Source organism: Gopherus evgoodei, chromosome 8 (assembly GCF_007399415.2).
Source record: "Gopherus evgoodei ecotype Sinaloan lineage chromosome 8, rGopEvg1_v1.p, whole genome shotgun sequence".
Taxonomy (NCBI): Eukaryota; Metazoa; Chordata; order Testudines; family Testudinidae; genus Gopherus; species Gopherus evgoodei.
Window position 1 is genome coordinate 3437551 of NC_044329.1, and position 27690 is coordinate 3465240.

Below are 27690 nucleotides of genomic sequence, written 5' to 3' on the forward strand. Positions count from 1 at the left end.
GACGCGCAGGATGGCGGTGGCTGGCCTGGATCAGCTAACTCAGGCTCAGGGGCTTGGGCCGTGGGGCTCAAAAAGCTATATAGAGGTTTATGCTCAGGCTGGAGTCTGGGCTCTGGGACTCTCCCCACTTGCAGGGTTCCAGAGCTCAGGCTCTAGACCAAGCCCAAATGTCTAAACAGCAATTTTTATCCCCACAGCCTGAACCCCATGGGCCTCAGTCACCTAACTCTGGCCAGCTGTGGGTGTTTGTTTGCAGTGTAGAGACCCCTCCACCCCCCCGCAGCAATCAGGGCACCATTGTGATAGGCCACTTGAGACACCATCATTATATGAACATAGCAAACAGCTATTCCTGTCACAAAAGTTTACAGTCCAACTCTGGTTGAAGAAAGGAAGTATTATTATGCTCATTTCACGGATGGAGAACTGAGACACAAGAGCCATGGGAATCTTCATTGATCCTATTGGTGCTTGAATTGAATCCAGAGAGATTAAATTATTTGCCCAAGGTCAGGCAGTGAATCTGTGGGAGAGCTGGACATTGAACCCTGATGTCCTGTGTCTAGCCCAGTGCCACAACTCCAAGATCATCCTCAAATGAACTGAAGCCCCAAGCTTTTGGTATACAAATGTAGGATGGGGAAAATTTCAGAAACTTTTAAATGCTGTTGTTATTTCTTTCAATTTTTAAAACATTTTGATTGTTGGGCAAGTTAAAGGCTGTATTGTTTGCTGGAGTTCACTTACTCCTTGTGTGTTCTAGTTGTATCAAAATTAACACATCTGAAAACTATTTTTAATGTCTCATGGACTTCTTACAGTTAAAAATCACTCCTCCATACCAACACAGTGTGACTATTTGCCCCAAGCCATGGTAAATAGTTAACAACATTAATACACGCAGCCAAGGGAAGGTGGGGGTGGGGAAATGCTTACAAAACCATCATCAAACCACCATTATCCTGTCATGTGCTTTTTTTGCACTGCCTTGCTCACCTTGGCTGCTCATCAAGCTCTCTGTGTGCAAAGAATAGGAACTTTCTACACCCACCCTCATTTGCCTGAATAATCCATTCAGTAATTATACAATCCCATGTTTGTGACGTCAGTATTGCCATGGAAGTGTGTCTGGTGTCAGAAACACTGGATTAATTCACACTTGTGGACTTACCAGATCCAGAATGTCAGGCCCTTTGTCCAGTTTCGTCAGCAGAGGTATTGGCACCAGAAGAAGAAAATGGGAAAATGACCATAGAAAGACTGTGCTGAAGTAAGCTGCCCACCAGCAGCCCTTGAATCAGAAGTGACCAATCACTACCAAATGGCAAAGAAACCTGCTTTGAGAGAAGATAATGTGCAAACTGGTGCTTGTTATTGTACCAGAAAAGGAAACCCCGTAGTCTATCTACATTTGATAGTGCAACGCCGACAGACCCCGGTCGTCAGCGGGCGGGATCGAACCTGGGACCTTTGGGCATGATCCTCTACTGCAGGAGCTAAAAGCCGACTGGCTGTGAGCTAAGGCTGTAGCAGACTCATTTAACTCTCTCTCTAAGTGGTCGCGGTGCCAGCAGATGGGACAGAACCCCACACCCAGGAGGTGTGTGGGTTACAGTAGCATCTATTATTATTTATTATTATTTTATTTTATTTGTATTATTGCAGTTCCTAGAATCCCTAGTCATAGATTGGGCCCCATTGTGCTAGGTGTGGTACAAACACAGAACAAAAAGAGCTTATAATCGACTAAATCAAGCAGCACGAAAAGGTAGCACTGGCAGCACAAGCCTCTGTTTTGACAATAAACGTCTTGAAACAAGCACTGATGGGACAGGAACTACACAGAATTATTCCCATTACAGTTGTATATTGAGCCATCAGTGACATTGTTTGAAATGTTTAAGTGTGACCGTGCTTCTTTAAAAAGCATGAGGAGTCAACTCCTTGGCAACTTTCCTACAGTTAAGGGCTATAACCCTCTTACTGGGGAGCTACCTTGGTTATTTTATAGTACCTGTTGTATTAACTGAGCACCTGAAGTCACGGAGGGCATCAAGATAAGATTTTAAAATGTTCCCACCATACAAATGGAAAAAGGTCAATGTTTATGATGCTGCCACAGAGTCACAGTCACCACTGACCTTGTCTCAAATATAAATTGTTTGATCTGGCATATATAAGCATTAAACATCATGCAATGTCATGTGTAAAACAAATTTTCTGCAGGTTTCCATTCAAATGAATTTGTCTAGTCATTGAGACTGATGTCACAAATACTGCATTATGGGCAATAACAATATAAGTGAGATAATTAACTGCCGCAGAGTGGCTGGCCCTTTAAGGGAAGATGGGTCTCAGCCCCACCTGTGACACAGCCAACTCTCCTCCCTAGGTGGGGAAAATTAATGTCGTTTGACAGGTGGCTCATGTGACCAAGTCATGCTTCAGGGGTAGATAAGGGAAATGCGGGGGGGGGGGCACGGAGGGGATTAATCAGAAATCTACGGCCTGATTTACAGTAGGAAATTAGGTCAGTATAACTACATCGCTCAGAGGTGTGAAAAATCCACATCCCTGAGTGACGCAGTTAAACCAACTAAACCCCGGGTGTAAACAGCGCTAGGCTGACAGGAAAATTCTCCCGTTGATCTAGTTGCTGCCTCTTGAGGAGATGGATTACCTGTTCCAACGGGATAACTGTTCTTGTGGGCGTAGGTATTGTCTTCACTGAAGCGTTAGAGCTTTGTAAGTGTAGACAAGCCCTGAGTCAGAGGAATGGGAATGGGGTCTGCAGAAGCCCCTGAGAAGGCAGAGGAGACTCTAGCAGGGAAGTCTGTTTGCTTGTTGGTGGGACCTGGTCTCCAAGCCATAGAAAAAGCTGGCAGATGGCCCCTCACCACAGATACCTCAGAAGAAGGACTATTGTAAGGAGGGTTTCGTTTCTTGAAAGCCTTTGGGTACTTCTACGGTACAATAAAAAATACACGTCACCAAGCCTCAGAGCCCAGGGTCAGTTGACTCAGGCGGCAGAGCTAAAAACAGCAGTGTAGACACTCAGGCTGGAGCCTGGGCTCTGAGACCCATCCCCTCCCGGGGTTTCAGAGCTTGGGCTCCAGCCTGAGTCTGAACAGCTACACTGCAATTTTTAGCCCCTCAGCATCATCCCTGAGAACCTGACTTAGCTGAGCCAGGCCAGCCACCACCATGCCGCAGGTCTTTCATTGGAGAATATCCCTACCCTTTGTTACCAAGTGGGAAGGGGTGGAACGGATGGAGGGTAGTTTAAAAAGGTGAGGGAGAAGCACAGCACAAGCCTGTAAGAAAGGGTATGAAATCCCCTTAGCAAAGGGGGAAGGCTCTGAGCCTGAAAGGCCACTAGAAACTGTGAATACTGAATCAATTATACCCCAGAAAGGGAATCTTGTTCTATTTGGATAGTGGAAATGTAGTGGAACACGCAGGAGGGAATTGAAGGAAGTGCTGTAGGGTAACCCCATGCTATGAAGAGGTGCTCTGGAGATGGTGGTACTGCTACATTAACAAAAGAAATTGTCTTACTGAATTGTTTTCAATATGACTAATCCTGAAAAGGGACTGTCACTAAATGATGCCACAAATGTATTAGAGGCAGATGAGGTAATATATTTTATTAGACCAACTTCTCTTTCACCAGAAAAATTTGGTCCAATAAAAGCTATTACCTCACCCACCTTGTCTCTCTAATATCCTGGGCTTAACATGGCTACAAAACTGCAAGCCACAAACTGTACAAAACTGCAAGTCACAAACATAGGAGGGTTCACTCCTGTCATTCCAGTAACATTGCTGCCCTCTGCTGCCACAAAGGAACATAGCACGAATATCAGTGCACCAAAAATCTTTCATAGGGTATGTCTACACCACAATAAAACAGCTGACCTGTGGCTGGCCCCTGTCAGCTGATTCAGGCTCCTGGGGCTTGGGCTGTGGGGCTATAAAACTGCACAGTAGATGTTCAGGTTTGGGCTGGAGCCTGGGCTCTGGAACACCAGGAGGGGGCTGGTCCCAGAGCCTGGGCCCAAATAGCTATATTACTATTTTATCGCCCTGAGGCTTGAGCCCTGTGAGCCCAACACGAGCCAGCCAGGGGTGTGTCATTGCAATGTAGACATACCCATAGCGGTCCTGCAGAACAGAATCTACCACAATGGAATGGAACCCATGAAGGTTTAGGGGTGGCTTGATTACAGTCTGTAAGTATCTGCATGGGGAACAAATATTTAATAATGGGCTCTTCCATCTGGCAGAGAAAGGCCTAACACAATCCAATGGCTGGGAGTTGAAGCTAGCCAAATTCAGACTGGAAATAAGGTGTGAATTTTTAATGGTGAGAGTAGGGTTGCCAAGCCTCCAGGATTGTCCTGGAGTCTCCAGGAACTAAAGATTAACCTTTAATTAAAGCTTATGTCATGTGATGAAACCTCCAGGTTTCATCCAACCAAAATTGGCAACCCTCGGTGAATAATTAACCAGTGGAACAATTCACTAGGGGTCGAGGTGGGTTCTCCATCACTGACCATTTTACAATCAAAACTGGATGTTTTCCTACAAGATCTGGCCTAGGAATTCTTTGGGAGCAGGTCTCACATGGGGTCAGACCAATGATCTGGTCCCCGCTGGCCCTGGCCTCTGGGCAAACAGCAGCTGCTCCGCCAACGCACTGTGGAGCAGAGATGAAAACAAGTGGGGGGACCTGCTTTGGCCCGAGGTGGGAGCTCAGGGGCCCCTTGCGGGACACACGCATTCACCCCCCGGCGGCCAGGAGCAGGAGGGTGCCCAGCTGTAGGAAGCTGCTAGGGCTCCTGGGGTGCATGTGCAAGTAAGGGGGCTGTGGGGGTGCAATGGGGGGCAGGGTTGGAGGGAGGGCTAACCACACCCCCCCCCCCCCGACGCTGCCTCTGCCCTGGGGAGATGGCCCCAAAGGGGGATACTGAGCCATAGACCCCGTGCGCATGCGCGCCAAGCACAGCTCCCTCCGTCCCTCCCACCCCTTTTGGCATCCACTCCCAGCATGCTCCGCGCTGCCTCGGCGGAGCCTGCTACGGCCAAGGGGCGGGGCAGGTCTGTTACTGGCGTTGGGACGAGCCAGTCAAACGGCGATGTCTCCGCCCACGGCGGTCCCTGGGAGCCAATGGGAGCAGGGAGGGCGGTGCGGTCGCCGGAAGTGAGTACGGGACGGAGCGGTGGGGGCCGGCGGGAGGCTGCGCTCGTCTCTGTGGCCGGGCCGGGCAGGGGAGCAGCCGCCGCCGAGGGACCAGGTGAGCGCTGCGTCCGAGGGGCCTGCACATGGAGAGGGGCACCATAGAGCCCCCCCCGCCGGGCACCGCACCGCAGAGCCGCCCCCCCCCCGCCGGGCACCGCACCGAAGAGCCCCCCCCGCCGGGCACCGCAGAGCCCCCCCCCCCGCCGGGCTCCGCACCGCAGAGCCCGCCCCCCCCGCCGGGCTCCGCACCGCAGAGCCGCCCCCCCCCCCGCCGGGCTCCGCACCGAAGAGCCCCCCCCGCCGGGCACCGCACCGAAGAGCCCCCCCCGCCGGGCACCGCACCGAAGAGCCCCCCCCGCCGGGCACCGCAGAGCCCGCCCCCCCCGCCGGGCTCCGCACCGCAGAGCCCGCCCCCCCCGCCGGGCTCCGCACCGCAGAGCCCCCCCCCCGCCGGGCACCGCACCACAGAGCCCCCCCCCCCCCCCCCGCCGGGCACCGCACCACAGAGCCCCCCCCCCCGCCGGGCACCGCACCACAGAGCCCCCCCCCCCCGCCGGGCACCGCACCACAGAGCCCCCCCCCCCCCGCCGGGCACCGCACCACAGAGCCCCCCCCCCCCCCCCGCCGGGCACCGCACCACAGAGCCCCCCCCCCCCCCGCCGGGCACCGCACCACAGAGCCCCCCCCCCCCGCCGGGCACCGCAGAGCCCCCCTCCCCCCGCCGGGCACCGCACCGCAGAGCCCAGCCGCCTTCTCCCCCCCACCCTGCTTCCCATGGGCACCCTGGAGCCCCCCCTCCACCCCTGGCTCCTCCCGCACCGCAGAACCCAACCCCCCCCGGCTCTCCCCGTGCGCCACAGAGCCCAGCCGCCTTCCCTCCCCCGCTCCCGTCGGGCACCCTAGAGCACCCCCTGCCAGGCACCACAGAGCCCCCCCCCTTCTGCCTGGGCACCCTAGAGCCCTGCCCCCTCCTGGTCTCCCTGCACCACAGAGCCCTCTCCAGCCCCGGCTCCCTCCATCCCAGCCTCTGGGCACCTCAGAGCCCAGCTGCCTCCCCCTGGCTCACTTCGGGCACCCTAGAGCCCGCCCCTCCCCTCTGCACCACAGAGCCCAGCCGCCCCCACCTACCCCTGGCCCCAGTCAGATACCTGGCAGCTGTTTCTGGGGCCCAGCTAAGATGTACAGGGCCTGGCACCTGAAGCACTGTGCAGCTCGCAGGCCCTAGTGGTTTCTCCTCACTCTCCACATGCGGCCAGGGGCACAGAGCAGGGGGTAGTGACTTGCCTCAGGTCAGGCAGGAAATAAGTGGAGAGGTGGCGATTACACCCGGGTGTTCTTGGTGCCAGGCGAGTGCCCTAACCCCTGCACCACCCTTCCCCTGGGCTCGGACCTTGCTCCCTGCTGACAGGGGCTGGGGGATGCTCTTTGGGGATGGGTGCGGCCTGTCACTGCCTAGGGGTGACCATTTCAGGGTGGTATGTTGTCAACTCAGTGCCCCAGCCTTACTCGCAAGGATGAGAATTGGGGATACTCCCCTATTTAGGATCCTTATAAAGGGGCATGTTTAAAGTTTGTTTATTTAAGTCTGATTTTTTTTTTTTTTAAATTGATCCTTGGAGTGATTCCTTCAAAGCTGTGGGCTGTGTGTTCAGGGGGCTGGTAATGGACGTGATGGAGCCTTTTATCTTTGTGACCAGTCTGATGTGGCTTAAGGTGGCAGGGATGGAAAGCGCCTACATCTGATAGCTGCTTACTGGCCTGTGTGAAATTTAGGAATGTTTCTGCCTCGTTTGTGGTGGACAAGTGTCTGACTCTCAAAAGGCACCAAACATAAACACCCTCATCTACAGTCCAAGCAGAGATTCCAAGCACTGAATGAGCGTCAAACCTGAATCCTACTTTCATCTCAAGAAGCCCTTTGAGACTGGGGTACATTAACTAGTGGGAGAAAAGCTTGCTCTGTTTCTAATGTTGCTATACTTGTTCTGTGGATTAACAGAGAACTTCAGATTGTAATTTTGATAGACCAGTCTCTACCATGATTGGTAAATACTAAATTTGGATCTAAAGAACATCCCTTGTTTTAAAAATATATCTTGTAGCATTTATAGCAGTCCATTTTCCTGTAGTTGCCAGCATAAGAAATTATTAAAGAAATCACTGTTAATATTGAAAGCCAAGAGATCTTGATGGGGCAGGTGGTATCATTCTAGCAGTGACCTTACATCACATTTGCTGAAAGGGGTAGCGCACTATATTTAAATATGCTGTAAAACTAATGTATAACTAACCTAATCCTACATTTTTATGGGTTATTCCACAGATACTTTCATCCGCCCCAATGGGGGAACCTCAGCAAGTGAGTGCTCTCCCTCCACCTCCAATGCAGTATATAAAGGAATATACAGATGAAAATATTCGGAAAGGTCTAGCCCCTAAGCCTCCACCACCTGTGAAAGACAGCTACATGATGTTTGGTAACCAATTCCAGTGTGATGATCTCATTATTCGACCCTTGGAAAGCCAAGGCATTGAACGATTGCATCCCATGCAGTTTGACCACAAGAAGGAACTAAGGAAACTCAATATGTCTATCCTGATAAACTTTTTGGACCTCTTGGATATCTTGATAAGGAGCCCAGGCAGCATAAAACGGGAGGAGAAACTGGAAGACTTAAAACTGCTTTTTGTCCATGTCCATCATCTTATAAATGAATATCGACCCCACCAAGCCAGGGAGACGCTAAGGGTTATGATGGAGGTGCAGAAACGTCAGCGTTTGGAGACTGCTGAGAGGTTTCAGAAGCATTTAGAACGAGTTGTAGAAATGATCCAGAACTGCCTGGCCTCCTTACCTGACGATTTGCCTCATTCAGAGGGAGGGATGAGGTTAAAAACTGAGCCCATGGATATTGATGGACAGAATGAACAGCAGAGAGCGAGCTCTGGTTGCAAGAAAGATCAGGTTTTAGACAAAGATGCTGCTATGTGTAGCATTATTGATGAAATGACATGAAAAGACACTTTTTTGTAATTGAATAAAGTTCTTGGGGGCAAGAAGTGGACTTGATGCTAGAGGTCATATGCTGTGGGGTGTTTTGGTGGTTTTTTCCCCTCCTTTTGGTGTCTATGTAAATAAATAATCACAGAATTCAGTGTATATAAACCCAGAAGTCTTATTTTTGTAGTCCTAGGTAAGGATTTTGCAGGTGATCAAACAAACAGAAGCATTGCTTGATATTTTTTTAGATGCAATTTGTGTGGTGTGCTGTTCAGAACAGAAAAGAATAAGTCTTATACTATTTTGTTGAAACAAGTGCATCACCTCAGTTGAAGTAAGCTTTATTCCGTGGCTTTATTATATTTTCAGTCACTCATTTCCTGGTTTTATAGATACACTTATTTTATTAATTTCCATGAAATATGGGATTGAGAAAAGATCAGTGTCTGCAGGGAATCTGGTTTTGACAATTTCAAATAAGTTAAAGGTACCTTGTACAAATGTTATGGTAAATAACTATAAAACTATATTCTGGTATGAAAGATGGGTTTATTATTATTACTGACAATGTTGGTAGGTCAATTTAATTCTTTCCTTTTTAGTTTTGTAAAGTCAATATAATTGTCTAAAGGAATGCTCACTTTAGTGGCTTAAAAATTCAGTGTTGGTAGCCTAACACTCATAAGTAACTCTACAATAAACTCTCTGTGCAGGAGACAATCTTATAACAAAATAGATTTATGTTTTCCAAGGACTAATGAGCAGTAATTCTTTTAAAACAGGAGATACCTAGATACTTACTCCTTTAAACATAACAGGAAATATTCTTTAAATGCTAACTCTTTTTATTAAATGTGCATGTTCAGTGAAAATACCTGAAGTGAGAGTACTCGCCACTTCCCTCTTTGCCAGGATCAAGACACAGAATCAAGCCCTGTGTAAAGACAGGAGGATTTAACCAATATTTTTTAGTATTCATTATTTTCATCTTGAGAACACTAACAAATTAATCCCAGGAAAAATTCCATTTTGTACAAAGACTTTACAGCCTGTTTTGAATGAAACTTAATCTAATTCCTTTCAGTGACTGAGAGGTGAGTCAGGCCATGGTACAGTACAATTGTTCAACAACAAAAAAACCTTTTTGTGCAGCTATCAGAATGTTGCAGCCTCCCTTTATCAGGGCCACCCAGAGGGGGAGGCAAGAGGGGCAATTTGCCCCGGGCTCCGCAGGGGCTCCCACGAGTTTTTCCGGGCCCTTGGAGTGGGATCCTTCACTCGCTCCAGGGGGCCCGGAAAACTCTTGCGGGGCCGGGCCCTGGAGCTTCTTCCGCTCCTGGTCTTTGCCGGCGGGGGGTCCTTCCGATCCAGGGCGGAAGGACCCCCCACCAGTGAATTACCACCGAAGTGGGACCTGCCGCTGAAGTGCAACCCGGAATTCGGCGGCGGGCGGCCCTTCCGTTCCGGGACCCACTGCCGAAGTGCCCCAAAGACCCACGGCGGGGGCCCCCCTGCCGCCAAACAGGGCCAGCTCTAGACATTTCGCTGCACAGGGGGCGCCCTGCCGCTTGCCGGTCCCTCGGCTCCGGTAGACCTCCTGCAGGCACGCCTGCGGATGCTCCACCGGAGCCGCGGAACCAGCGGACCCTCCACAGGCACGCCTGCGGGAGATCCACCGGAGCCGCCTGCCACCGACAGCCCCAGACCCCTGGAATCTTCTGGGCAGCCCTGCCCTTCATCCCTCTCACATGCTAGATTCTGTGCGTGCACCAGTATATCGATGACTAACTTTTTTGTTTCCTTGTTCCTTGTAGAAACATCATAGACTTTCAGGGAGTAATGTCAGTGCAAAATCCATGCCCTTTGAAATGAAACATCATTGAGTACTATTTCCATACATGTTACTCTTTCCCACCTATCCTCCTAATAACATGCAGGTAGGAAAAACAGGAAGGTTCTAAAATCAAAACTTACATTTGCAAACAGATTAAAAGACTTTTCAGACTTCAAAACCCCTTGAGACTTGTCTCTGATTAAATGCTCTGTTTTTAAAAATTTCACTCACCTTATCTTGGGCTTAATGACAGATTCAAGTCATAAAATATTTTTCATGCAAATTCTAGTGGATGCAAAAACTTCCTAGGTTGACAGACTGTTATAAAATGAAGACCTTCAACCATGATCCTCCTCCCGTTGGAGTCAATGAGAAATGTTGACACCAAGTTCAGTAGGAGCAGGATCACACACTTCAATAACAAAAGTACACTGTTAGCAGTGATGAAGTGCCTCAATTGCTGTAGTGAGTTGAGGCCCATGCCCACCTCTGCCAGTCACCATGGCAATCTTTATCTTGGACAGTTGCTGAAATTAAACAATGCTTTTAATAAGTTTGTAGCAGATAGTGTTGAAATAAAAGTCATTCAACTGAAGAATCTATTAAGCTGTGCTTTCTGTATAAAATGAATGTCTGGGTAAGCTCTTTATTTACTTCTTAACCCTGATTAGAGAGGTCTGGAAGTGTTTGGTCATAGCTAACAAGAATGACTAGATCCTGAACTTTGACATTTAAGGTTCAAAACCAAATGGCGTATGTCTAATCATACTTGCACATTTATTAAAGTGTCCAATATCTCTTTTGGGTTTCAGAGGTCTCCTATGCTTTGTGGTTTCAAGGAAGCTGTAAATAACAATTTTGCACTACTCTAACTCCTTAGTTAAGAAAATGTTAAGATGGGTGGTTCAGAAATATGCTTTGTTAATTTAAATCTATGGTCAAGGTTTAATTTAATTCTAAGAAATCTAGTACGCAATCGTAACATGATTACTGAAACTTGGGGGGGATAAAAAGTGATGTGTATAATTTTAAGATCATAAAATAAAGCTTCTCATCTAGTAACAAATTTTATATGGCCACTACTGACCCTTTGAGGAGAGATTAGCAGAAAGCAGCATTTCCCATCAAGATTCCACCAGAAGAATGAAAGAAGTAAACCTTGGGCCAGCTTTACAAAGGTATTCAGGTGCATAAAGATCCAGACAGGCAGCTAGTAGGAATTTCAAAAGCACCTCCTAAGCAGGATATGTGTTTAAGTCCTATTGAAAAATCTTTCAAAATCTGGCCCCCTAGCTGCATTTGGCTGTACAAAATGAAACAATTGAGCAATAATTGAAAACTACTGTTCTTATCTGAGGTCAAGATGGCTTTCATCTTATGCTGTGTAACTTAACTTTTTTAATGATGTGCCTTCTAAAGTGCTAGTGGGAAACATTTCCAGTTACTCTGCCTGAGTCCTAACATTTCTAAAAATATAACACGACTCCTATGATCACATAATACGCTATCAGATCTTTATATGGACATTGAACAGTATTGATGGTTAGAGTCAACAGATTTATGGGATGGTGTACATTGGTTACTGCCCCCTGCCCATTCTTGATTAAAAAAAAAACAAAAACCTTTTAAAGTCTTGGGCTCAAATACATTTAAAAATGCATTCTGGAAATACTGGACTCCTTGTACCCTGCTGAAGGGAAAGGTGCACTAGCAATGGTCCTGTGAAGTTGTCCAATAGGACAGTCACCTTACCCATTACTTGAGTGTTTGTTTAATAACATACTGCATCTCCCTTTAGGCTACAGCAGTTTAGCAGGTGGGGTTTTCCAGTGTTTTCTGGTGACCTATAGACTTACCTGGATGATTAATAATCTGCTGCAAAAATACTGTGACCAATCTATGTTCTACCATGTGGAAGTAGCCAAAATTACATTTGATCAAAAAATTAATAATTTGAGATACGTTTGGGAGTAATTTAATTTATAAAAACTAGGGAATCGCTTAATAAATACTGATTTTTCTCCTGTCTCCTTTCCCTCTTCCATTCTGCGGTACATATTAGGATAATCTCTTTTTTGATATCTATGCAATGCAGCTAAGCAAAGGGAAATTGGGCAGAGAACTATCAAAAATATTTTACCAACCGTCATTGTTTTGGAGCCAGCGGTGTCTCCTTCATATTATTTGATGTAATGTAGTATGTTTTCTTGTGAATTCAGTTTCCTTCTTATTTGTCAGAATGGGAAATTAAAAATAGTCATTTATTGGGATGATAGAGATGGAAAAAGGAGTTTCTCCTGCTGGACAAAATTTTCATGTCCTCACTTAATTTAACAAACTGTTGCCTTTTCTTAATTTTGGAGAATTGTCCGTTGTTGGGTGTGAGGTTTGTCTATTTTAGGAAGAGAGGTCATGGTTAGGTCAGGATTACCCAATCTATGTTAGCTTTCTACTTAATCTTGATCTCCTTTTCCAGGTTAGATAAACCCTAATTTATACTGAAAATGGGTGGGAAAAATTTTTATTGGGAAGTGCACTACAGACAGAGCATTCTACCTCTGTGGCATCAGTAGGTGCTTAAGTGAGGAGTTTAAGCAATTGAAACATATTTCATTTCATAGGATGTTTATAGTGCCAATTATGCCAAAAGTAGTTTCCTTTGAAATATAAGGAGTTAGAATGAGTTTCCAAAGCTCCCCATATGCTGATGGTGTCCAGTGAAGGGTGGCTTTGGATCATCTGACTACCAATGACTTATTAAATCTTCTGTATAAAGAATGGTGGTAAGTTTGAAGTGGAGTCTCCTACAGCAGTTATAGTATGCTCGTTTCAATAACTGTTGTATCTTTGTCTGCAGGTCCTGCAGTATCAGGATCTCCACTGAGAGGAGTGGTGGGTCAGAATGTCTTTCTGCCCTGTAAATACCACATTGATAACAAAAATAACATCACAACAATGTACTTACCCAATCATAAGGGAAGCTATAGTTGCCTTCTGCAGTTGCAGATGCTACTTTCAGTTGAACGTTCCCCATCAAGGTATATGCTTTAGTAACTCTTGGGTGAATTTGTCACCTGAAGCTTTGAGGACCTGGATTAAAATCTCCTGTGGTCAAGAAGGTTTTAACTAGGGTTTCTGAAATACTGCTGAACAGTTTGCTTTTGAAGCTAACCCATTTCGGCTGCAGCCATTGCTAATGTGGAAAAGGAGAAATGGGTAAAGGGCTAACTACAGGAAAAGCCAACCCTCATTAGGACTCTGCAAAAGTATTCAGTATGGTTAAGTGTAACTGACATAATTTGGGAAGTGAAAATCCTAAATTTTTCTTTTTCAGAAATGAACATTTTTTCTTCAAGCCCTTGAAAAGTTTGAAGTAGACCGTTCTCTGCCACTTTTTCAGCTATCACTATGGCTCCTTGCTTCATCCTGAAGAGGATCCTAATGGTCCTATTTACAGGTAACTAAGGTGAATAAGAGAATAAGTGCTAGTGGATGGGGCTTCGATAGGTAACTTCCTGTAGAGAACTAAATATGGACTAAACTTGCTGTCTCCTAAATAAGGCTAGTGATGTGTCACAGTGTTGTAGTTTGCCACAGACTCTGCAGTCTTCTGCAGTGTAAATAATAAGCCAGCGATGCTCAATAGCCTTCTGTGGAGCTCCTCTAGCTTCCATTTTGTTTTATAAAAAATAAATTTCTGGGCATTATGATTGCAGAAATAATCATCCAAATGTGAACCATGAGCAGCAGGGTCTGAAAATCCGACTGACAAACTGCATCTGCACAGAACCTTGTTCTTTATATACTGTTGAGACGTTTCTGAGATCTGTATAGCCATGTCACTTAGAAATGTATTTAAAGACCTGATTTCACTTTTGTAAAGGTTTCATCAATATTCTATCTGCATTATGCATTATTCCTATTGGAATGACTTTAACATTTGAGTGCCTTTTAAAAATGTACAATTAATATGTTAGGGAAAAAATGTGCACTGCAACTTTGGGTGGGGAGCAAAAATAGTAACGTTTTCTGTGTCTGTCATGACAAAGCTATGATTTCTGCAATTCTACACTACAGTAAACAATGAGCCTTACTCGGGGGTGCTGGTGTAGCTGTGTTGGTGCCAGGATATTAGAGAAACAAAGTGGCTGAGGTAATAGCTTTTATTAGACCAGCTTCTGTTCATGTGGAAGACGAGTTTTTGAGCTACACAGTGCTCTTCCTCAGGTCTGGGAAAGAGGCTTACAATTTAGCATAAGTCGTTAGCGCATATTCTAGGGGATTAGTCAAGGTGAAGTGGCCTGTTAACACCGAATAGTCAGCGGACAAAAATGTCTGCTGGCCAGGTCTACACTAGGGAACTTAGGCAGCACAGCTGTAGTGAAGCAATTCCGCCACTATAAGATCGCTCGTGTAGCTGCTCTATGCCAATGGGAGAGAGCTCTCCTAACGACATAGTAAACCCACCTCAACGAGCAACGGTAGCTGTGTCAGTGGGAGAAGCTCTCCTGCCAACATAGCGCTGTGCACATGAGCACTTATGTCTGTGAAGCTTATGTCGCTCAGCAAGGTGGTTTTTTCACACCCCTGAGCGACACAAGTTTCGCTGACGTAAGTGGTGGTGGAGTCATGGCGGACGAGCTCTCTGTAGATGAAAAGCTTGTCTTTCTCACCAACAGAACTTGGTCCAATAAAAGATACTACCTCAGCCACCTTGCCTTAGTCATAGGGAAACCAGTGATGACATCAGTTGTGAAGATAGTGAGCCACATAATGCCATCAGTCCAGGGAGATCTGCTTTAAATTTAAAAATCAAAATGGTAGGATGTGGTCCATATGCTGTAAAGTGAGATTTTGTTTCAAAGCATTTCTTTTTGCTAAATAAGAGGTTGGATTAAAAAATGTTTCTTTATTAACTACTAATAGAGTATGTTGTCAGAGCTGAGTTTCTCACAGGTTACTGTGGCAAAGTTGTAGTAGGAAACAGATTTATAACTGAAAAGGTCTTTTCCTGAAAAAAGAAAAGAGATTGATTAGCTAACACATCAATATTGCCCAGCTAAATCAAGGTTAAAGATGTTAGACTTTGTTTTCGCTGAGAAAAGGTCAGGTTTAGCTTAACTAATCTCTACCTAATATTGATCTCCTTTCCCATACAAACCCTCATTTATATTGGTCCAGTTTGGAAAAATTGCATTGGAAAGTATTATCACCCACTGCAGAGCATTCTACTCCTGTAGCATTAGCCAGTTGCTTCAGTGAGGAATTTAGGGTATCAATAGCCTTCTATTTTATTTGAGAGGAAGCTTCCTTTGAAATGTGAGGAGTTAGAATGAGTATTCAAAGCTCCCCTTTTGTGTGCCTGATTAAGGGCTGGCTTTGATTGACATCTGGATCATGTGATCAGGAATGACTTTGATTAACACCCTTTGTGCAAAAGATTTAATGCATTGGAGTTGCAGTAAATACACAGTATCTTGGAACTTTAGAGAGAGAAACAGTCTAGCTGGCACAGAAATACTGCTGCTTCCTACATCTCTTGTGTGCTAGTTTTATTTGTAAGTACACTAAACTTGCAGGGAAACCGAAAGGATTTTTACTACTGAATTAGGCAATTAGACAAAACTTCTTATACACAGAATGTGAATTAAATATAGAAGTGAATGGGGAAGTTGTGTAATCTGGAGGGAGTACAGAATGATAATCATGCTAATTCTAAAAGCAAATGCAGCCTGATGCCATGTATTCAAAGAGGAAGACGGTTATAAGGAGCACTGGGGATTTCCACAGCATTTTTAAAGTGAGTTCTGTACTTTTTCCACTGTTCTATTGTCTCATGATGGGTACGCACATGTTCGTGCTCAGTCAAGTAAGGCAAGAGAGAGCTGGCTCACTGAAAGGTCTGTTACATTTTCAAAGGGTTTACGCCACTTAACTGGCCACTTGCAAACACCATATCCAGTCTAAGGTGCAAGTTCACCTGTCCGGCATTTTTCAAGGAAGGTGGAACTGGAACTGAAGATCTAGGATGAATCTGCTCCCTGTACATAGAACATAAAAATGGGTCAGACCAATGGTCCATCTAGCTCAGTATCCTGTCTTCCAACAGCGGCCAATGCCAGGTGCTTCAGAAGGAATGAATGGAACACATAATCATTATGTGATCCATCCCATCTCCCAATTCCAGCTTCTGGCAGAGGCTAGGGACACCCAGAGCATGCAGTTGCATCCCTGACCATCTTGGTTAATAGCCATTGATGGATCTATCCTCCATGAACATCTCATTCTTTTTTGAACCCAGCAGAGAGTCCTGTAGCACCTTATAGACTAACAGATGTATTGGAGCATGAGCTTTCATGGGTGAATACCCACTTCATCGGATGTGTGTCATCCATGCATCCTTCAAAGTGGATATTCACCCACAAAAGCTCAAGCTCCAATATGTCTGTTAGTCTATAGGGTGCCACAGGACTCTTTGCTGCTTTTACAGATCCAGACTAACACAGCTACCCCTCCTGATTTTTTGAACCCAGTTATAGTTTTGGCCTGCACAACATCGCTTAGCAACAAGTTCCACAGGTTGACTGTGTACTGTGTGAAGAAATACTTCCTTTTAAACCTGCTGCCTATTAATTTCTTTGGGTGAAGGAGTAAATAACACTTCCTTAGTCACTTCCTCCACACCAGTCATGGTTTTATAGACCTCAGTCATATCCCCCCTTAGTCATCTTTTTTCCAAGCTGAACAGTCCCAGTCTTTTTAATCTCTCCTCATACAGAAGCTGTTATATAACCCTAATCATTTTTGTTGCCCTTCTCTGTACCTTTTCCAATTCTAATGTACCTTTCTGAGATGGTGTGACCAGAACTGCACACAGTGTTCAGGATGTGGGAGTACCATGGATTTATATAGTGGCATTATATTTATTTTCTCTCTTCTTACCAGCCTGTAATGGAGCCTTTGTGTAAAAATTGGTGTTACATTATCTGCCCTCCAGTCATCTGGCAGAGAAGCTGATTTAAATGCTAGGTTACATACCACAGTTAGTAGTTCTGCAATTTCCTATCTGAGTTCCTTCAGAACTATTGGGTGATACCATCTGATCCTGGTGACTTATTAGTTTAGTTTTACCACTTTGTTCCAAAACCACCTCTATTTACAACTCAACCTGGGACAGTTCTTCAGATTTGTCACCTAAAAAGAATGGCTCAGGTGTGGGAATCGGTGGCACATCATCTTTAGTGAACACCAATGCAAAGAATTCATTTAGCTTCTCCGCTTCCTTCAGTGCTTCTTAGGTCCAGCGCAAGTTGGCTCTTAAATGAGAGATGAGATTCAAACTGAGCAGGATGCAAGTGGTGCATATACTTTGTGCTGGATCTCTGCATTGGGGTGAATTTCACATGCCCCGAGGGCTATCTTGAGAATCTAGCGCAGAATATGTGCCCACTAGGGAATTTTCAAGCCACAGCATCTTCATGCAAGTGGAATTCAGCCATTGAAGTTTGTCTCACCAGTTTCTCCTAATATTGCCTCTATCGGGAGACCAGCGCATGCCAGCTGCCCTATGATGGCTCATTAGACCACCCGTGTTACCTTCTGCAGCCAGAGACAGACAGGCACTAATCTGGTTTGTGAGCCTGCAGCAGTAACATGCTCCCACCTCACACTGCATTCAGATTCTGGCTCAGAAAGGACAGGGAAAGGGAGGGGAGGATCATGGACTGAGTAAAAGCCAACCAGATCCACTCGTCAAGAACTACAAGGTATGAGTTTGCAGTACCTGGAACTGCAGGAACATGTTTCCAAAGGTACTGGTGAGGCCCATGTTACTACACTGAACCCCTGTGAGTGAGGAGACACAAGAGGTTCAGGAGAACTGCATAAGCACAGAAGTCGTATTATAGCTGAAGTGGCTATAGTCACTGCTGCCAGGTGATCTGTAATAGTTGTCTGTGGGAACCATCCAGGGACACCACAGGTCTCGTAAGCCACTGTGCCTCATCCCTTCCATTAGCTTGGAGCAGTTTGAGAGCCACTGTCAGGAGGATTAGTCAGGATAGCTTCCCTCACAAACAAGCAACACCGACATCAGCACAGACCTGTGTGCCTTTGTGTGGTACCCGAACTGTCCTGGGTTCTGACAATGGGACTCCTGTTAGGTCACGGAGTTGCTGAGAGAATCACCCATCTGTAGGCTGGGAAGATCAAAGAACTGTTCTCCTTGCAGCTTCCTGGTTAGGATCAGGAGGGTGAGGCTGTGAAGCGGCAGCATACCTGAGTGCTTCCTGTGCTTGGACAGAACCACAAGATGGGCAAAAGCACCATGGCCGCACTGTGTGTCCTGCTGTCATCCTCCCCTGTAGAAATGAGATGGGGAAGAGGGGAAACACTCATCTCAGTGGACCCACCTGCAGTGGAGATATGTGGAGAGCTTACAGAGTCGGTGTTGAGGCAGTGCAGCAGCTGGGCACATCAGTGCTCCCTGGGCTTGGACAGAACCACATCACGGCCAAAAGCACCATGGCCGCGCTGTGTGTCCTGCTGTCATCCTCCCCTGTTGGGGGAGGACGGAAAACACACACACAAGTGGACCCACCTGCAATGGAGATATGTAGCGAGCTTACAGAGTGGGTGTTGTGACTGAGATGCCAGGCAGGTCCCATTAGCCCGTGCATTGTATCCTAGCCCCGTTTCAATTACTGTTGTATCTTTGTCTGCAGGTCTCACAGTGTCAGGCTGTCCAGTGAGAGGAGTGGTGGGTCAGAATGTCACTTTGCCCTGTAAATACCGAGTTAATCACCAAAATGACGTCACAACCATGTGCTGGGGCCGGGGCAGCTGTCCTTCTTCTCAGCTGGACAGATGGACGGAGGGTAACAGAGCGTCAGTCCAGCAGATACCGGTCAGAAGGGAATCTCGCTCAGGGGGATGTATCCCTCACCATAGTGAATGCAGCAGAAGCAGACGGAGGGATGTACTGCTGCCGTGTGGAGATCCCTGGTTGGTTCAATGATCAGCTGAACAATCTGGAAATTGTGATTGAGAGAGGTGAGCAGAGCTTTTGTATGCGTGTCCTTGAAGAGTAAAACTCCTGCCATCTGGCTGACTTTTGCAGCTTGTGACAGAAACAATGTAATAATGTCCTGCAGTGTTATCCATTACGGCACTGAAGCTGTACTGTTCCCGCTGCTGAAAGGAAGCAGCCTCTGCCATCGGGGTAACCCCAGCAGAGCCAGTGCATGGGAATGGAGACTTCGGTCTTTTGCGTCATGGCAGATGACTCATCAGCATTCTTAGCCCTGGTCTACACTATGGAGTTAGGTTGAATTCAGCAGTGTTACGTTGATTTAAAAATGACTGCGTCCACACAACCAACCCCGTTCCACTGACCTAAAGGGCTCTTAAAATAACTTCTGTACTCCTCCCCGGTGAGGGGAGTAGCACTAAAATTGACTTTGATGGGTCGAATTTGGGGTAGTGCAGGCGCAAATTGACGGTATTGTCCTCCGGGATCTATCCCATAGTGCTCCATTGTGACTGCTCTGTACAGCACTTTGAATTCCGATGCACTAGCCAGGTACACAGGAAAAGCCCTGGAAACTTTTGATTTCCATTTCCTGTTTGGTCAGCATGACAAACTCAGCAGCACAGGTGACCATGCAGTCCCCCCAGAATCATAGAGCGTAGGATGTTTCTATGTTCCCCCTATCATCTCCATCCCTGAGGTTCTCGCAGATTAGAAGGTGAAAAAAACACTCACAATGACTGTTTTCCAAGCTCATGTAGTCCTCCTGCACTGATGGGGCACAGCTTAATGCATGGAGGCATTCAGTGGCAGAGGCCAGGAAAGAATTAAGTGAGCGTGAACAGGTTTTTTGCTGCCCCCTTTCTGGTTGATAGCTGCCAAAGGAGTGCTGGGAAATATAGTTCTTTTCCTGCTCCAGGGCTGTCTCTGTAGGCAGGGAGCTAGGTAAGGAACTATAGCTCCCAGGGTCCCGTGGGTTCTCAGCTCCCTCGCAGGATCCCCAGCTGCTTCGTGGCTCTGCTTTTGCAGGGTTGTGAGAGGGGAGGAAGTGAGTTAAAAAAGGAAAAAAAGGATGGCCTGAATGCCGCCCCTTGCAAATGTGCTACCCCAAGCACCTGCTTGTTTTGCTGGTGCCTAGAGCTGGACCTGAACGTGAAGAGCAGAGGCAGGACCTGCTTCTGAGGCTATTTGGGGAGCAAACAGACACGATGAAGCATCTGTTGGAGCTGCAGGAAAGCCAACAAGAGCACAGACTCCGCCTGCATCCACTGTATAACTACCTCCCCATGTTCCACAGCTGCCTCACCCAGACACCCAAGAACCCGGGAAGGGGCGGCTTTGGGCACCCAACCACTCCACTGCAGAGGATGGCCCAAGCAACTGGCGGCTGTCATTCAAACAGTTTGATTTTTAGTGTGGCTACAATAAGCAATGTGGCCTTGTCCTTCCCTTCTCCCTCACCCCACCCGGGCTACCTTGTCCATTATGTTTGTCTTTATTTAAAAAAAAAAAGTATTGTTTCAAAACAATAGTTATTTTATTTCAAAGCGGGGAGGGTGGTTGGCTTACAGGGAATTAAAATCAACCAAGGGGACAGGTTTACATCAAGGAGAAACACACACAACTGTCAAACTGAAGCCTGGCCAGTCATGAAACTGGTTTTCAAAGCCTTTTGGATGCGCAGCGCACAGAGCCGGCTCCAGGGGTTTTGATGCCCCAAGCAGCCAAAACAAAAAAAGTGGGATTGGGATTGGAAGGCATTGGGAGTTTAACCCAGAATTCCAACGGGCAGCAGAGACTGTGGGAACTGTGGGATAGCTTCCTACAGAGCACCGCTCCGTAAGTAAATGCTAGCCACGGTAGCAAGGACGCACTCCGCCGACTTAATGCGCTTTGTGTGGACATACGCAATCGACTGTATAAAATCCATTTCTAAAAATCAATTTCTATAAAATCGACCTAATTTCGTAGTGTAGACATATCCTTAGCTGCTCCACATATAGTATCCAAGAGAGTGGGCCAGGGAGTATGTTTCTTTCATGGCTTGTGCACAGTCATCTTTCCACTGATGCAGGGCATTTTTAGCAGGTGTCCAAACCACTGCCAACTGCCAGTCCTGGAATATTGATTATTTTGCTTATTGCTAAGAGCAGCTATGTAGCAGGCCTTTGCAAGAACTTAACTAAGGCAAGCTGGGGAGGGACTAACAGCAATCCCACGGAGTAAACCTGACTCTGTCTCCTCTCTGATATGCTGGAGTAAGTGTCTGTGGGAAAATTGGAAATCTGTCTATATTAGACTTTTGGTGTGCGTGTGTTGGGGCCCATGAGACTGCAGACTCTGCAAAAACACATCTGTCTACCTAATGGATTAAGAAGTGCTTCCTTAATGTTTTTTCTATGATTGACATGCTGTTGAGGTAATCATAGCAGTTACTAACATAAAAGGGGTAGACAGATCTGAGGCATTTGGATTTGACCTTCTGGACATCTCTTGGAATCCCCAAGACAGGCGAATAGCTGGCGAGTTGAACAGTGTCATTTGACCACTCGAGACCCTTCCAGACCGTGGGTAACTATTGTTTAGGAGTGATCTATAATCTGTTGTGTTTGTATGTGCTTGAAACTAACTGAAGCAGAGACTCTGGGTAGAGGCATTCTGGTGAGAGTGCTGGAAAATAGTAAAGTGAAAGCTTTAAGTAAAAGCACTTGATCTTGATTAGTTTGTGCCAACCATGTAGCAGATGGAGGTGCTGTATCTCCCTGGGTTTGTTTCCTGATACTGCCCCGCAGAGAGTAAAGTTAGCAAGAGCTTTGGGTTTAGGGAATCTCAGGTAACACAGCTAGGGCTGATCCAGTCTCCATTAAAGTTAGTGGAAGGATTCCCATGGGCTTTAATGGTTCTGGATCAGGTCCTAATTCATACAAATGACAAAGATGCTGCCTAGCGTCACAAGACATGACTCCTGGCCCCCTAAACCGTTTGAGAGAGAGGTCCTCCTTGCAAAATCTGCCCATCTTGGAATCCCAGGGATCAAAGATAACAAATCCTTACCCTGGTCCTGGGAAACCTGCTTGACTTATCTGCTGGCACCTGGAAACCTCGCTTAGGGCTTGTCTACATCAGAAAGTTGCAGCGCTGGTGAGGGAGTTACAGCGCTGCAACTTTGAAGGTGTACACATCTGCAGGGCACCACCAGCGCTGCAACTCCCTGTTTGCAGCGCTGGCCGTACTCCCGTTTTGTCTCGGGTGTAGAGGATCCAGCGCTGGTGATCCAGCGCTGGTAATCCAATGTAGACAGTTACCAGCGCTTTTCTTGACCTCCGTGGAAGGAGGAAGCCTCTGGTAATCAAGCTGGTTTCCTTTCCCGGTTTGCTCTCTCGGTCCCGGAGCCACCCAGCAAACCGCAGGGAAGGAGACCTGCTTGCTCGGGGTTCCGGGACCGAGAGAGCAAACCGGGAACGCCGCGGTTTGCTCTCTCGGTCCCGGAGCCACCCAGCAAACCGCAGGGAAGGAGACCTGCTTGCTCGGGGTTCCGGGACCGAGAGAGCAAACCGGGAAAGGAAACCAGCTTCGCCGCGGTTTGCTCTCTCGGTCCCGGAACCCCGAGCAAGCAGGTCTCCTTCCCTGCGGTTTGCTGGCTGGCTCCGGGACCGAGAGAGCAAACCACGGCGAAGCTGGTTTCCTTTCCCGGTTTGCTCTCTCGTCCCGGAACCCCCCTTGAAGCCGCCCAACAGCGCTGCAGTGTGGCCACATCTAACACCACTTGCAGCGCTGGTTGCTGTAAGTGTGGCCACTCTGCAGCGCTGGCCCTATACAGCTGTACTAATACAGCTGTAACAACCAGCGCTGCAAAATTTTAGATGTAGACATGGCCTCAGTCTCTACTCCATTTCACTGAACCTCTGTATCGTCTCCTATCGAGCATCATTTCCTTTCAAACTCACTGCGCCAAATTCAGACCTAGCATAAATAGGTGCAGCCCCAATTTCATCAAGTCTGAGTTTAGCCCTGTCTTGGCTGAGCACTTCAGGGGTGCATGCAGCTGGCTCTTCACAGGGGCGAATTCCACCCCATGGTGACTCCTTACTCATGCAAATAGTCCCGCTGGAGCCATGGCTCACCAAGGGGAGCTACATTTGCACAACCTGGCCTTAAGTAATGACACATTTTCATGCTGGAAGTTTTATCTCAGCAGGGGATCTCTTAACATCTGGCAAGCTGCAGATCTAAAAGGCACAACCCCAGGTATGGAAATCAGTCAAATCTAAAAGTAAAACTCTACCCCACCTGGGTTCTTTATCCCAAAAGGCAGAAATCCAGAGACTCCAGGAAGCCCAGTAGGAATCTAGTATCACTCCTGATTTTCTGTGGAAGCTGCTCAGATGCTCTGACAGGATAAAACCCTAATATGGATGAGTGGATAGATATTGTAGCTGTGATTTTCATCCTCTTCCTTTGCATTGTATTTTCCTGAAAATACAGATGTTAGAATTTTTGTTTTACTTGAAAATATTCCAGGTGGTTAACAGGACACCTTTTTTTGCTGCTTTTTATACCTTTCTATTATTAATAAAACATTTTATTTCTTTCAGTTTGTGGGGCATATCTTGCAGACTGTTGTAGTATATGTGGTTTTTGTTTTGTTTTTAACACCGGCTAGGATCTCCACCACAGCCCCTCAGACTTCTACATTTGAACATAACCTCAGGTAATGTTTATCCAAGTATTCAACCTTGCTGGTGTGTGTGAGCCTCTTTGTATGGAAAGGGAACAAAATTACATATGAGACAAATGCCGTAGCTAAACTTTACCAAATGTGCCTTTTACAAAATCTTCTCCCTGTTATCTGGAAACCTGCCTCATCAAACCCCTATCTGACTTTCTTGCCTGCACGTAACAACCTATACTAGCGTCTGAGCTATGTCACAGAATCTCCACCTTTTGTGCTCTAAAGCAGAATTTTCCTTTCAACCTTCTGGGTCAAATTCGTGCCTACCATAAACATTGCAAACACACACACACAAGTAATTTTACTCACAAATTGCAGGATTAAAATATATTTTATTGGTGGTCAAGTTAAGGCAACTTATTTTAAATGGCTTAGAAAATTATCTCCTCTGACTCGAGGATAAGCTCCTGGCAACAGAGGGGAGGTCTGTACGGTTCTCCCAGGTATCTGCAAACAATTTCCAACACTCAAAAAAAAATTACATGATTGTGTTTTAATAAAATCTAATTCTTGATATTTAGCTTTGGAGACTTAAGATGCTTTGCCGGTTTTATCTTAATACCAGAAATGCCATTTACAGATTGTAATTGCTCTCTGTTTCATCAGCTCAGTAACTTTAAAGTGTAACCACACAACTTATACATTTCCCTTTCAGAAGAAGAAGTGAAAATTGGCACAGTTGCAACAGATGAGGCATCTGATCCTGGAATCCCCTTAATTTATACAAGAGGAGACTCCATTTTCATTAGCTGTATATCTTTGGGCAACACATTTTGAGTCTTGAGATTAGTGGGTTAGTTTGATTTCTTGTGGGGTTATCCAATTATCAAACAGCAGAGCCATTGAACCAGTGTACTAAAGAGACTGCATTTTGTAGCCCCAGAGATTAAATGTTGTGAGGTGCCTTGAGCCAGGGCTATGCACTGGATCAAGATGCTGCAACTGTGACTTCTGCAAGTTTTTTCACACTGAATCCTGCCTAAATGTCACACAAATGTGCTCTGGGCTGTATGACATCCTGCTTGCATAAATTATACAGCCTCCCTTGCCCTGGACAGTACTGCACTGTTTACTTTTTTAAGGGTCTGACCCAAAACACATTGAAGGCATTGGGCAGACTCCCCTTTGACTTGGACGGGATTGGATAAGGCTCAAATCAATTTAAATTGTGTTGTCCATCTCTTTGTGTATCCTCAGGAGATGTTCATTTGCTTTAGGTGCTCAGGGAAGTAGCGGATGACTAGCTGCAAACAGAGGAAGAACTGTCTTCTGTATTGTGATGTTTATTTATTATTTGTGTAGTTGCTGCACATGCCACCCAGGTTTCCTCTTCTGTCACACCAAGATGGCTATCGATTTCCAGTCCAGAAGCCCCTTGGGCTGTAAGTGTCTCTGTTGTCAGTTAAATAGTGCATATATCTTCCCTACGGGCCACTATCCGCAATGCTTTATTTTGATCGGAACAGAGACATGTTCATAAGTAGTCCATTGGATCAACTTCAGTTGGGGAAAGAGACAGGCTTTTGAGATACACAGAGCTGTTCTTTAAGTCATCGGACCTTGAAAGCTTGTCTCTTGGTCCAATGAATGATATTAGCTCACCCACCTTATCTATCTAATAGCCTGGGACCAGCACAGGAGCAACACACTTCAATCCACATATTTAGTCTGTCCATTTGCTGTCTGGGAAATAGTCCCAATGGTTTAATTGTCAAAAGACAAACCAATAACAAATCTAAGGGACTAATCCCGCAGTTCTTATTTCATCCTTACAAAGGCAAAAAATCTCAGATTTCAAGTCTAAAATTATAACTCTGATTCATGGTTCATATAACCTAATATAGCAACTCAATGGAAATAGAGCATTATCTCCAGTTGGGTGCATCGCCTCAAGCATGTCTCTGCCATATTTTTTCCAAGATGCCCAAATGGCTTTTGAATCACGTATATAATTAATACCCACTAATACCCGCATGTCTATGTTTCAGTTGAATGTGTCTACATCAGTTCATCCACTAGAGGCTGAATCCAGGGGGACAGGGATGTATGTTAAAATTGGCGTCATTCTGTCACTTCTAGTCCTCCTAATTTTGTCCCTGTTAATCTTCACATGTAGGTAAATCAGAGAAATAAAACTATTAATGCCCTTGAGTTGTTCTTTCTCTAACTCAACCAACAGCGTCTTGTCGGGGGATGCATTGAATCAACTCTTCCCCATGTTGCCTTGGAAATGGCCCTTCCCTAGTCATTGCTGCCCACTTTTCACACCGTGCTACGTGGCCAACCCAGTCATAAGGGAAGTTGCAGCTGCTTTCTGTAGCTCGGGACACTCCCTTCCCCGGGATCTCCCCATCAAAGTGTACAGCAGAGTCAATCTTGGGTGCATTTGTCCCCTTATGCTTTGAAGACCTGAGTTTAAATCTCCCTTATTGAATTTCTCTCACTTGGCTCTTTTTCTTGTCCCTGCTGATTTTTTAAAAATTTTGTTCTAATAACCATGTGCTTCCCCTCCCCCCCCAGGGTATTTGCACAATACATGATAGCTAGAGAATTTGGCCAGGTAAGTGCTATTCACTTTGTCTCTTCTGTAGCTATAAGAAGATGACAATATTGCTATACCTTTGTTAGGACGCGGTTGTTCAGAACAAATAGTCCCGCACGCATGCTGGCTTCTCACACGTGCATTCATTTAATTTGAGTGGCTTTTTCATATCAGGATAGATAAGCTTTCTTGCATTGTTATCTGCAATTTCATTCAATGAGGCATAATCACTGCTATTTGTTGCTAATAGGGCTGTCAAGTGATTTAAAATTGTGATTGTGTGAATAAAAAATTAATTGCACGATTAATTGCGTTGCTAAATGGTCATGGAATAGCATTTATTTAAATATTTTTGGATTTTTCTACATTTTCAAATATATTAATTTCAATTACAAAACAGAATACAATGTGTACAGTGCTCACTTTATATTTGTTCTTCTTACAAATATTTGCACTGTAAAATACAAAAGAAATAGTATTTTTCTATTCACATCATACAAGTACTGTAGCACAAACTCTTTATCATGAAAGTTGAATTTACAAACGTAGAATTATGTATGAAAAATAACAGCATTGAAAATTAAAACAATGGCTCACACATACAATGAAAAATAAAACAATGACTTCTCACATGTGCATTCTTTTAATCTGAGTGGCTTTTTCATATCAAGATAGATAAGATTTCTTGCATTGTTATCTGAAATTTCATTCAACGAAGTACGATCATTGCTGTGTGTTGTTAACCAGTAAACAAAATCTGAGCATAACTTTTTGCTTGCATTGTATTAAGAAGTAGAGCTTTAGGTTTGGAGTTCTTAATTAATATGTGGGTATTTATAATAAGTATTGTTTGGCTCTGATTCCCATTTTCCTAGTGAGTTGATTGATTCTGCTACCCAGCCTGTTGTGTTACTCACAAGATATTATTGTTTCAAGGTCTGGGTTTATTACTCTTGCTCCAGCCCAATCTACTTTTCTGGCACAGAACATGGAGGGATCTGAAGCACACTGGAAGCTGGGATCAGTGCAGAGGAAAATAGGTACAGGATGGATAAATAGATACTGTCTGTGACCGTTCTGGAGATGTGTCTGTCAGTTTATGCTCCTCATTTTGTTTTGTGACTATAATTTGTGGTTGTAAATCTGCATTCTGGGTTATAACCTCCATTTTGTGAATCATCCTACAGTGTGTCCTGGACGGAGAGCAGGTTTGGACTGGGGTGAGCTGGTGATCAGTGAGGAGGTGGTGGTTCTCACCTTACGCAGAACTAACACAGGATGGATCACTCGGATGTCAGCAAAGAATTATTG

General features: G+C 45.7%; 2 protein-coding genes across 2 annotated transcripts; both read left to right on the forward strand.

The window, feature by feature from the left end:
* Window positions 1-5218: 5218 nt before the first annotated feature.
* On the forward strand, window positions 5219-9065 carry MED7 (mediator complex subunit 7). Its single transcript, XM_030572097.1, has 2 exons — window positions 5219-5297; window positions 7566-9065. Exon 2 carries the CDS (start codon window positions 7584-7586, stop codon window positions 8256-8258), a length of 675 nt encoding a protein of 224 aa, XP_030427957.1. The 5' UTR covers window positions 5219-5297; window positions 7566-7583; the 3' UTR covers window positions 8259-9065.
* On the forward strand, window positions 8361-27400 carry LOC115655972 (hepatitis A virus cellular receptor 1 homolog). Its single transcript, XM_030572099.1, is given in 7 exon segments — window positions 8361-8436; window positions 13412-13534; window positions 18801-18936; window positions 18938-19128; window positions 25140-25219; window positions 26358-26397; window positions 27316-27400. Coding segments are annotated over 5 exon segments (483 nt in total). The 5' UTR covers window positions 8361-8436; window positions 13412-13485; the 3' UTR covers window positions 26385-26397; window positions 27316-27400.
* Window positions 27401-27690: the final 290 nt, after the last annotated feature.

What these genes read in the sequence shown, in the direction of transcription:
- MED7 (XM_030572097.1), top strand. Translation starts at nt 7,584, where the DNA reads ATGGGGGAACCTCAGCAAGTGAGTGCTCTCCCTCCACCTCCAATGCAG.